This window comes from Stegostoma tigrinum, chromosome 26 (genome assembly GCF_030684315.1).
Source record: "Stegostoma tigrinum isolate sSteTig4 chromosome 26, sSteTig4.hap1, whole genome shotgun sequence".
In the NCBI taxonomy this organism is placed as follows: domain Eukaryota; kingdom Metazoa; phylum Chordata; class Chondrichthyes; order Orectolobiformes; family Stegostomatidae; genus Stegostoma; species Stegostoma tigrinum.
In genome coordinates, this window is record NC_081379.1 from 10,452,140 (window position 1) to 10,465,025 (window position 12,886).

The window sequence follows — 12,886 nt, forward strand, 5'->3', positions numbered from 1 at the left end:
TTAATGTGGCAGCTATCGCCTCAAAGAAATTAAGGGGAAACTGAATCTGGTTGGATTCATATAATTTTAATTGGCTCATTGTTGCCCATAAGTTGGCTGAATCAATTGGATGTGGGGAAGCAAAGTCAGTGAGGCCTGCATTCCTAAGGTTATTTGTTTGGCTATTAATCCAGAGACTCAGATAATGTTGTGGAGACATTAGACTTGAATTCTGCCATGGCAGATGGTGGAATTTGAATTCAATTTTAAAAGGATCTAGAGTTTATGATGACCATGTAACCGTTATCAACTATTGGGCAAAATCTCATTTGGTTCATTAGGGAAGGAAACTGCCATCCTTATCTGGTCTGGCCTACATGTGATAGCAATGTAATGATTCTTGCCTGCCTTTTGGGCAATTAGGGATGGGCAATGAATGCTGGCCTGGGTAGCAATGCCCTGTCATTCTGTGAATAAATAATGGAAAAAATAACTATGCAGAAGGTTGAAGAACACAGCCATCATCTGTTGGGCCATTTGGCTGAGAGATGATTGAAAGCTTTTGATTTGTCTCTCAAAGCAAGGGTCACCTTTCTTGATCTAAGTGGAGTCAGGAACAACAGAACAATGCCCACCTTTTCACAAATGCTGTCAGTTCTGACAAAGGGTCACTGGACTCGAAATGTTTTAGCTCTGTTTTTCTCTCCACGGTAACTGTGTCACGGAATGCAGCTCTATTCATTTTATTAGCATGTTCATTGAGTGCATGTGAACGCACAGCTCCAGGTTCAGTAACAGAAGAACCCATCTCACCATATTCACTAACATGCCAATTATATCCGCTGGTCTGGATTATATTGACTGTCCAGTTTGGACATATTTGAACTGTAACGTGGATTGCTGACCTTTCCATCCCAAGTTCTGACAGACAGATCTGCTAACTGAGAGCACTGTGGCGTTAAAAGCAGCTTGAATTTATCTTGCATTAATACATGGTTGTCATATCAATCACTGGTTTACATTGCTGTTCACGGTAGTAAAATGATAGATTGCTTGTGGAGCCTAAGTAATAGTTCATTCGGGGTGTATTGCTCATACATTATCTACTGAGCATCAGTCAAAGTTTTGCTCACCAGGAACGGTAGACAATATCGGCAATGATAATGCTGTGAAAATCCTCCCAGTATTTCCCTGAGAATGCACATCAACCCCTTGATTCATAAAATATTAGTTATAGGCGTGGCATCAGAAAATGGTTTCAGCTAGTGTTGAAAATGCTATTCTACAAATGTTTGTTCATCAAAACACAATAAAGTACCAGTCACCAGGCTCCTATAGTGGTAATGTTCACAAAGAGACCTGCAGGTGGTATTTACACAGGAGGGTTGGCAGCGTCATAAAAATGAAAATAGACAGTGTGTTGGAGGTAACAACGTGCAACTAATTTTTGAGCGTCTTCTACCTCTTATCCAATTCTACAGATCAGCACAAGTCCTTGTAGCAGCTTTCTTCGAGAGCCTTTTGTGTATTTCAATGATAGATGCACACTACTAAAGTATTCCCTTATAGGTGTAAACCAGTTTGGTTAAGAGCAATGGAGGACAATGGACTCTGCTTACTTTTTTCACAGAATGGGGGATCGCTGCTCCATGTGAGATCCCACTGGCAAGTCACGGTGTCACTTCCTAAGATGTCGTATCCTGGGTCACACTGATAGGTTATCATGGTGCCACGGACCATTTCTCTGTGAGGAGTTGTTTTCCAGCCATTGGGAATCTCTGGAAGATCTGAGCAGGTGTCGTTCCGTGAAACCTCTGCAAGGAGGAGGTAAGACAAATTTAGGAGTCAAAGATCAAACAGATTGATTTTCATTCCTCACCTCAATTTAACCTGCAGTGGGAGATTCTAAGCTATGAAAGGTTGTGATTTCACAAGTGTCAAGCCATGACTCAGTTGGTAGACCTTTCCTCCACAGGGTGTAGGTTTATACACCTGGTCCTTAGACTCATACATGAAATCTAGGCTGTTATTCTGGACGCCAATGATGGAATGCTGTACACTCTTGGCTCAGATATAACAAGCAGTAGAGGTGGATGAGCACAGCAGGCCAAGCAACATCAGAGGAGCTAGAAAGCTGACATTTTGGGTCTAGACTCTTCTGGATCTAGACCCGAAACATCAGCTTTCCTGCTCTTCTGAAGCTGCTTGGCCTGCTGTGTTCATCCAGCTCTACTGCTTGTTATATCAGATTCTCCAGCATCGGCAGTTCCCACTATCTCTGACACTCTTGGATCAGCTGCCTTTGAGGTGAATTACTAAACTGAGGCTGTGCGGGAATCAAAATTTCCACAGTACGACTTCAAATAAAGATTTCCTGAGATCCCAATTGGTCTTCACATTTTCCACTAAAAGAAGTTCCAAAATGCTATAACAACCAAAAGAAAAAAATCTGTTGCGGGGGTGTTGGTTAAAGGATAAAGATTGGCACCAGCTGACCTCCCTGCTCTTCTTCAAAAGTAGGTTTAAGGTGAGAGAGGAAAGGAATCTAAAGGACAGAGGGTGGTTCCCATGTGGAATGAACTGGCAGATGGAGTGGTAGAGGCGGGTACAATTACAACGTTTTAAAGTCCATCTGGGTGGATGTATGAATAGGAAGGGTTTAGAGGGATATGGGCCAAATGCTGCCGCTAATTTAGGATATCTGGTTGGCATGGATGAGTTGCTGTATATCTCAACGAAGCTATGTAGTGCATTGTTCACCTGAGAGGACAGGCAGGGATTCAGTTTAATATACTGTGGCGCCTCCAGCTGTGCAGCACTGCCTCATACTGCACTGCTGCTGCGGGTTATGTGCTCACATTTCAGGGCAAGGTGAAACCTAATTGCACAAAAAGAAGTGCTGTCCCTTTAACAATAAGCTTTCAGTCACATGATACAGAATCACAAAATGATAACAGCTCAGAATTCAGCTGTTAATTCAGCCCATTCTACCTGTGTAGGAACAAGGAACAGGAATAGGCCATTCAGCCCCTTCAGCCTGTTCCACCACACAATGAGATCATGCCTGATCCATGACCTAGCTCCATAAATACCTTTATACCTTTGCTTTAAATCTATCTCAGAATTAAAATTAACAACTGATTCAGCATCCACTGCCATTTGTGGAAGGGCATTCCAAACATCCACCATCCTTTGTGTGTAGAAGCGCTTCCTAACACCTCTCTTGAACTGTCTGGCCCTAATTCTCAGGCTATGTCCCCTAGTTGTAGAATTCCCAACCAGTAATGGGAATAGTTTACCTTTACCTAAAACAAAAATAAAACAAAGAACTGCGATGTTGGAGATCTGAAACAAAAACACAAATGGAGAAACTCAGCAGGCCTGGCAGTGTTTGCAGAGAGAAAGCAAAGTCAACATTTTGGGTCCAGTGACCCTTCTTGAAAATTGACTGTAACTAGCAGAAGGATCATAGGAACAGGAATAGGCCATTCAGCCCCTTCAGCCTGTTCCACCATGCAATGAGATGATGCCTGATCCATGACCTAGCTTCATAAAAGTGAAGATCTTTATCTACCTTACCTTTCTCACTCGCACCATAATCTTCTCTAATACATAATCTTCCTTTCCAAATGATAACTCAATTTCCTCATCAAATGACCTCGATTGACACTGCTGCTACCACACTCAAAGGCGGTGCATTTCAGATCCTGACCTCTCTCTTTGTGAAAGGCTTTTCTTCATGAGGACATTGCTTTGTTTTTCTAACACCAAATCTGTATCTTAGGCTGAGACAGCCCTGCAATGGTCTCTACATTCACCTCTTCATGTACCCTAATTATTTATGAGGAGAAAAGAAATTATGCAAGAACAAAATTGAAGCTGCTCAATTATATTATTCAGGGGAAATGTGATTAATATTTTTTTCTGTTTGTTTGATATACAGCAATGTGTCAGGCTACAAATCAAAGCAAATGAAGCAGGAAAGATTGTAAAATTGTTCTGTCACTGGCAGATGTAAAACCATCGCAACTAAGACAGTGCAAGGCTAATACTGGTCTGAATGTGGGAATGTAAATGGCCAAATCCTGTCAGATCACATGCCCCAGGCCATTCCCTAGCCAAGCTGTTCTAGTACAGCTACAACACTGGTATTGACCAGATGATATGAAAAAATCATCCAGCTATGTCCTGTACACAAAAAGCAGGACAAGTCCAACCCAGCCAATTACTGCCCCATCAGTCTACCTCAATTATCCGTAAAGTGATGGAAGGTGTCATCAACAGCGTTATCAAAACACACCTGCTCAGCAATAAGCTGCCCACCAGTTCCTGGCCTCATTACAGCTTTAGTTTAATCATAGAGAAAAGAACTGGATTCCAGAGGTGAAGTGGGAGTGATGCCAAGGCTGTATTTGACCGAGTATGGCATCATGCAGCCCTCGCAAACTGGAATATGGGAATCAAAGGGAAAACTCTCTGCCATTTGGAGTCATACCTAGCGTATCGGAAGACGGTTGTGGTGGCTGGAGGTCAGTCATCTCAACTCCATGACTTATCTGCAGGATTTCCTCAGGGTAGTGTCCTTGGCCCAACCATCTTCAGCTGCTTCATCAATGACCTTCCGTCCATCATAAGGTCAGAAATGGGGATGTTTTCTGGTGACTGCACAATGTTCAGCGCCATTAGTGACCCTTCTGATACTGCAGGCTTGGGCTGACAAGCAGCAAGTGGCATTCACATCACAGAATAGACAGGCAGTGACCGTCTCCAAAAAGAATCGAAGCATCAGGCCCTGTCTTTCAGCATCACTGAATTTCCAGAACCAACAGCCTGGGGTTACCATTGAGCAGAAACTGAACTGGACCAGTCATATAAATGATGTGGGTACATAAGCAGGTCAGAGACTTGGAATACTGCAGCAAATAACTCAGCTCCTGACTCTTCAAATTATCTCCACCATCAAGGTGCAATGTGCAGGTCAGGTATGTGATGGAATACTCACCACTTGCCTGGATAAGTGCAGCTCCAATGACAGTCACAAAGCTTGACACCATCCAGGGAAAAACAGCCCACTTGATTGGCACCACATCCACAAGCATTCACTCCCTCCGCCACAGACGCTCAGTCACAGCAGTGTGCACTATCTGCAAGATGCTCTGCAGAAATTCACCAAGGGTCCTTAAATAGCATCTTCCAAACCAGTGACCACTACCATCTAGAAGGGCAAGGCCAGCAGATACATGGGAATAACACCACTGCAACTTCCTGTCTGAGCTGCTTACCATTTTGACTTGGAAATAAATGACTGTTATGAACCCTGGAACTCGCTCCCCTAACACCATCTGTCCCTGCCCAGAATGGATTGCAGCGGCTCAAGAAGGCAGCTCACCAGGGCCTTCTCAAGGGCAACTGGGGATGGGTAATAAATGCTGGCCCAGCCAGTTACACCCAAATGCCACAAAATAAGTAAAATATTACTTAAATGGCAAATACTCTTTCGCAATGTGTTCCAGGTTCACCAGCCTGCGATAAGTTATTGGTTTTCACTGGGTGTTTCATAATTGAAATCCTTCTAACTAAATCAGGCCTTGTTGTGCAGTGGATTGCACCTATGTCTCTGAGCCTGAAGCACTGGGTTTGTGTCTCACCCCTGGACTTGACAGCCACATAAGGTAAATTATAATGCAGTGGGACATGCTGAGTATCAATCTGCAAATCCTTTCAACGCACACCAATGGCAGGCAGTAAGAGCAGGACAGGTACCTGGTCAGCCGTGTGATAGAAAGGACATTGGAGCCTCTACCATCACCATCCACAACACCAGACTACAACATTCAGGTATAAGCATAACTTGCCCTAGTAACTCAAGGAAGATGATGGCAATGTGGCATTGTCACTGGGCTAGTAATCCACAGGAGCTAGCTAATGATTTGGTGACAGAGGTTCATATCCAAACTCAGCAGTTGGTGGAATTTAAAAATCCTAATACCATTTGAAATTGAAAAATAGTCTCATGGAACTAACAATGATTGTCATTAAAATTCTACCTGCCTCACTAGAATCCTTCAGGGAAGGAAATCTTCCATCCTTACCTGATCTGGTTTACATGTCACTGCAGACTTATAGTAATGCTGGTTGATTAGTAACTGCCCTGGGAAATGGCTAAGCAGTCATTTAATTCAAGGGCAACTTGGGATGGGAAATAAATATTGACAGTAACATCCACATCGCAGAAAAGAATAAAAGTAACATCTCCCTGGGTGGACTATAACACACTATGGCCACCATTGAGTTATTTTTCTTTCTTCTATGAAATTCTCCATTGCAGCAAAAATGGCTGAAGTAGAAGGGAAACACACCTGCTTCTGTAATCAGAATGTTGTGTGTCGATGTCCTGTTCCAGTTATTTGAATGCAAAATCTAAGCTGACATTCTGCTGTGGTACAGAGGGAGCACTTCACCGACAGTCTTTTGGATGAGGTATAAAATTAGGCCCTGTCTGTCTTCCCAAATGGACATAATTGTTTATCACTCAGATAACATCACTAAAGTAGATTTTCTAGTTTTAACAGCTCCAATTTGTGGGAGCGACCTGCGCATGTTTCCCAGCTTTTGCTCACACTCATATAAGGCCTGAAAGATTTAATACTAAAGAGTATGTTAGGCACCATCCACTATGATGATGTTATACAGACTCAGTGGGAGAATAGCTCTTGAAGGAAATCCAAACTCACTTCATAGCCTCTGTTACAATATCTATCACATCACTTGCACTTGGTACTATGATGCTTTGAACTAAATCTTGCTTGTAGAGCCGTTTCTTGTTAGATTATGAAGTGATTTCCCCCTAACTCACCAGCAGGCCTTAAAAATCCCTGCATGAAAAGAAGCTGATTCATTAATTTTGTGAGATATAGGTATCACTGGCCGGCCAGCATTTATTGCCCATCCCTAGTTGCCCTTGAGAAGGTGGCAGTGAGCTGCCTTCTTGAACCGCTGGAGTCCACCTGCTGCGGGTTGACCCACAATGCCGTTAGGAAGCGAATTCCAGGATTTTGACCCAGCAACAATGAGGGAACAGTGATATATTTCCAAGTCAGGGTGGTGAATGACTTGGGCAGGAAACATGAAGGTGTTGGTATCCCTGTGTATCTGCTGCCCTTATCGTTCTGGGTGGAAATGTTCATGGGTTTGGAAGGTGCTGTCTGAGGATCTTTGGGAAATTTCTGCAGTAGGGGAAGAAAACCCTCTGAATGTTGAGCAATACTATGAATATCTTTATACAATATGGTGATCAGCAGGGGATGGATTGCTCATTCAAGAATAATGAGGAGGGAAGGAGCTGAGTGTGTGGTGGAAAAGGCAAGCAAGAGGCAGGGAGCAGTAAGTGGCAAACAAATAAAAAAAAAATTTCATTATCGAGAAATATTTACCTGCATTATGTTATTATAATATTTATCACGCGTGTGGTATTGAGAGGGATAGTTAAAAATGAAACTCTTCAAATGTTTGCAAATTGTGTGTATGGCCAATAACTGTTCAGAATCTCTGCTCTACCGTTCAGTTAATGACTGGGCTAGGATTTGGTGGTGTCGAATAGCCTTATTGTGTAGCCTCACAGCTGACGTATGGTTACTCAGTTCGATAGCAGAGAGCAATATTATCTGCTGAACCAGACCACAGCTTGAGTCAGTATCTTGTGGAGTGGATGGGGGAGGAACTGAGACAAGAATGTCCAAGTCAAAGTGAAGCAAGGCAGAGAGCACCAGGTGTCTGGCTGCGATGTTGAAGCAGTAATTCAATCCCATGGCTCCACTCACGCTCATAAATCACTTAAGCTTCATTTTTTCTGTTTATATCAAACCAGCCAAGAATGAATTACTGCCTTATACATCACTGCCAACAAATTTACTGTCTTGTAATTATACAGTTTAGAAGTGTCTATTAATGACTTAGTTTAATTGAAGCCTTTGGATGTGTTTACTTGCTACCTCTAGATTGTCACTGCTGTGAATATATTAAAATACTCATCTGACAAGAAAACGGACTGTTCTGGTTATGAGGTTGTGAGTACCTTTCAGAAAACCACATATTACAGGAAAGTGATAAGGTGTTTGCAACAAAGAGACCATTTGATTTTCTCCTTCCTTTTTTTAACCAGTTTTATTCCTTTCATAGATTTATACTGCACATGAGAAGACTTTTCTGTCCATTCTGTCTGTGATAGCTCTTTGAAAGAGCTGTCCAATCAGCCTCATGTCCTTATATTTTTCTCAACTGCTTTCCTTTTCAATCGTTTATCCAACTCAGCGTTGAAAGTTACTATTTAATCTGCTACCTCTGCTCTTCTAGACTCTGTTTTTCTGACAGTAACAAACTGCAGTGCTCTACAACAATACTCTCTCTCTCCCTCTGGTCTTGTACCAATGATTTTAAATCTCCGTCCCCAGTTTACCAACTCTGCTTTCAGCGGAAACTGTTTTACCCTAACTAGTGAAAACTCTTCCCTATTGATGCTGCTGTTTAATTCTCTTGCAACCTTCTCTGCTCTAAGAACAACTCCAGCAGTGTCTCCACATTTGGTGAAATCCCTCTTCCCTTATAAAAATCTGGTAAATCTCCTTTGCTCCCATCTGCAAGGCCTTGGCATCCTTCCTAAAATGCAATCCCCAGAATTGTACTCAATGACGCAGCTGAAACCAAACTAGTGATTTATCAGGAGTTGGCAGAACATCCTGCACTTTTGTGTTGGTTGTACTCTACAATCCTGATTAATAAAACCAAGGATCTGGTTGTATTTTCTGTTAGTCTTTACCCTCTGTGTGAATTACAGTCGGCTTCACTGGCAATGACCCACAGTCTGATACTTCATACCTTTTGTATCCTTTGTCTTACATAATTTGAGACATTTACATTGGCAGGACTGTTGGGTGCCATTGGGGAGCCTGGGTTAGGGAGGAAAGGCATCTCATCTGAAGTTCACCATCCAATCAGTCAATGCATAACAATAAAAAAGAAGATATTGCAGGAGTTTTGCTTAGTCCAGGGACACTGAAGACAACTATCTACTACTACATGGATATTTAACTCTAATCAAATCAGTATAGTAGCAGGTAACAGGGCAACAATGACCAGATGAAAACCAAAAGAACTGTGGATGCTGTAAATCAGGAACAAAAACAGAAGTTACTGGAAAAGCTGAGCAGGTCTGGCAGGAAACAGACATGAAACGTTAACTCTGATTTTCTCTTCACAGATACTGCCAGATCTGCTCAGCTTTTCCAGCAACTTCTCTTTTTGAACAATGACCAGATTCCTTACTTAACAAGAATGAAGTTTATTCCAACTTTGCCAGAGTTAAACAAACTATCTACATATAATTTTTTGAGTTGAAACTCTAACTGCTTACACAAAAATACAATAGGCACAAACAAATAAAAAAAAAGCATTGGTGTTACAGGCGAAGGGAAAAGAAAACTTGGGGAATCACAGTTCAATATTACCAGTCCTTAGGGTTTGATGAGATATTCTCTTTGCTTCCTAAGAGTTTCTGTTGTTTGATCTCTTTGAGTTCTTTCATTTCCTTGCAAGAGGCACAGGGTGATTGGTACATTACAAAGTCTCTTCATTATTAAAGGCAACAACATGCAGCAGCTGTTGGCGAAAGATAATTGCCTTTCTTTACGCTTCATACATTTGTACAACAGAAAGAATGGGACATGGAATCTGCTATTCTAGAAGTCTAGAGGTCTCACATTTTCTATTGTAGACACACAAGCTGTCCATCTGCCCGGAAGCCAATCAGACAGCTGTAGTCAGGCAGATGACTGTTGGCATCCACCACTGGTTACATTTGCAAAACCAATCAGCATACTGTTGCTGGCTGAATTACACTTAACACATATACCCCAGTACACCATGCTGTTTTATCTCTCCTCCCTCAGTGCATGCAAAGCAACAGTATAAACAATGTCACAATGAGTTCCAGTAACTTATATTTGAAAAGTGGAGCAATTCCTAACCCAATTCGTTCTTGAAAAAATAGACATTTTCTCATTTTAGTCCATAATTAAATCTACTGAAAAGTAAAATAAAAATGCATTCATAAAGTCATAGAGATATATAGCATGGAAATAAACTCTTCATTCCATCTTGTTCATGCCGACCAGATATTCCAAATTAATTTAGTCCCTTTTGCCAGCATTTAGTCCAAATCAGTATAAAACCTTTCTCTTCATATACCCATCCAGATGCCTTTAAATGTTATAATTGTACCAGGCTTCCCCACCTTCTCTGTCAGCTCATACCATACATGCACCACTCTCTGTACAAAAAATTGCCCCTTATGTCCCTTTTAAATCTTTCCCCTCTCACCTTAAACTGATGCCTTTTACTTTTGGACTCCCCTACACTGGGGAAAGGACTCTGGAATATTCACCCTGTCCATGTTCCGCATGATTTTGTAAACTACTATAAGGTAACCTCTCAGCCTCCGACATTCCAGGGAAAATAGCTTGGCATATTCAGTCTCTGCCTGCAATCAAACCTTCCAATTCTGGTAACATCCTTGTAAATTTTTTCTGAACCCTTTCAGGTTTCACAACATGTCTTCTATAGCAGCTTTTGCAAAGTCTAGTCCTCTGGACCACAGTGGTTCAATCCCACAGCAAAAATAGAAAGGGAACCAACAGAAATATCAGCTGTGCCCCTTAAAAGGAAAACAATGACATTTTATATTCCAAAGGCAATTAATCCAAACATTTAATGCCCATTTTTTAGTTAAGAGAAAATAAATGTAGTATATTACTATTTACATAAGTTTCGTTTGCTTGCCGTACCTGCAGTTACTCTTCATAATGTTGCAGCTGTTAGTTGTCAACAATACAATACTTCACATCTAGATTCCAGTCACAGTTTATTTTAAATCAAATTTTGTTTCAAGGTCAAGTACATTCAGAAATGAATTCTGCTTGCACACACTGCAACTTGCGCAGAGATGTAATGCAGATAGCACAGCAGTGCTTTTCCTTCGAGAGGGGGATAAAGCCGTTTCAGCAAGTGCAATGGAACTTTCCAGATCCAGGAGATCACAGCCCAGATCTCCAACTCTCTGAAACGTCCACCTCAATTTTCGCTGAGATTTACCTCCGCTCCTGATTTTCCACATGCTGGAGGTGGTGGGAAGCTCCTCATTCTCAGGAGGTAGCTCAACCACTGAACTCTCACCCATTGTGTTGCTTTCAGACATGATTTATTCCAAATTATGCATGGCCAGTCTATCAAACTTCACTCGTAACCAGTTTATGTCAACATTTGCCATCCATATTGCATCTACCCATAATTCCCAGTTGTCCTTGATGACATAAATCAATTTCCCCCATGCGTCAAATTTAACATTTTTAACCTAATCTATAAATCCCTGCAAACCTTTCTGTCCTGATTTCTCCAGCCTCCTTCAGGCCTGCTACATTCTCCTGAACATTCCCCTTGGTTATGCTTTCTTTTCCAAACTGTCTCCCTTCATCCCATCACTTCAGTCACTTTCTTGCTGACCTCTTTGGTCACCCCTCTCATACTTCCTTCTTTAGCTCAGGGCCTATTTTGTTAGTCAAGCCTCTGTAAAGTTTGTTGGGCTAATACAAAGTTGCTGCAATGCCAAAATATTATAGTTGTTGGAATGGAAATGCTACTCACCATAATAATTCATGATAAATCCTTGTCCCTTTCCGAAAATCAAGCCAGCAGGATCTGAATGAAATCTGACTGTAAGGTCGGAAGTCGTGGAGTATACTTTCAATGGGGCATTGCTTCCAACATATTGTCCAAGAATCCTCACAGTTAAGTCATCTCCATCATATAAGGATAAAATGTCGCTGTTAGTGAGGTTCAGGCTGTGAAAGAGGAAGGAGAACAAATTCACAATTAACATTCACAATTTATTCTTCTGTTTTCTCTTTCCATGTCCTGACATTGTTGTCCCACATGAGGGTTTGATTTCATGGAGAAGAATCAATCTTCACTGGCTCATATTACGTTCTTTAGTTTAATGCAAACTTAGCAAGCCTGCCATAAGGGTGATTAAAAAATTGAGGGTTCTTTATTTGAAGATGAAAGCCTATCTGCATAATGGTAGCTACGAGGCTAAATAGACATGTATGACCTGTTGGGATTAATGCTGTGTTCTGTCTACAGAGTCATTACATCCTGTCTATAAGTGAATAGTGATGGACTGCACTTTTGAGAATATCCCCAGATGGATACATGCACATTACACCTCGGATCTAAATGCTGTTCTTATTGAATGAACCACAAACTGCACACAAACGTTCACACAGACAATCCGACACACAGACACACACACATTCACTCTTTGTCAGTAAAAAAAAAACATCTGGATTTCAATTCTGTACTTTAGGGAATGAAACCATTGTCCTTATCCGGCCTGGCCTACATGTGACTCCAGACTCACAGCAATGTGGCTGACTCATGACCACCCTTTGAAATGGGTGAACAAGCCACTCAGTTGTAACAAACGCTAGAAAATCTACCTAAAGCACGTGAATTGCAGCAGCTCAAGAAGGCAGCTCACCACCACCTTCTCAAGAGGAACTCCAAATGGGTGATAAATACTGGTCTGGCTGGTGATGCCCATATCCCTTGAGTGAATAAAATGAAATTGCACACTCGACATAAATAAGGCTGAACCCATTCTGAAACCGGGTCCCGGATCTTCGTATTTAGGATCAATTGACCTGTGCCTGTTACGCCTCAACACATCTTGGGCCACAAATAATGGTCTTTGGTAGGATCTTGGAGGAGGGAGAAATGAGCTTGTGTTGGTGGTGGGGAAGTGGTATTCAAGGAAGATGCTTCCCTCCCTCTGCACAGTAAATTTCATTTTTAATAA

At 41.7% G+C, this 12,886-nt stretch overlaps 1 protein-coding gene across 2 annotated transcripts in view; it reads right to left on the reverse strand.

The window, feature by feature from the left end:
* The window catches only part of LOC125464258 (seizure 6-like protein), a 242,555-nt gene that overhangs the window by 36,297 nt on the left and 193,372 nt on the right, over window positions 1-12,886 (reverse strand). For both annotated transcript variants that reach the window (XM_048556529.2, XM_048556530.2), the window contains exons 10-11: window positions 11,674-11,870; window positions 1,599-1,793 (exon numbers count right to left, since the gene is read on the reverse strand). In XM_048556529.2, the coding sequence (XP_048412486.2) occupies window positions 1,599-1,793; window positions 11,674-11,870 (392 nt within the window). The remainder of the gene's footprint in view (window positions 1-1,598; window positions 1,794-11,673; window positions 11,871-12,886) is intronic.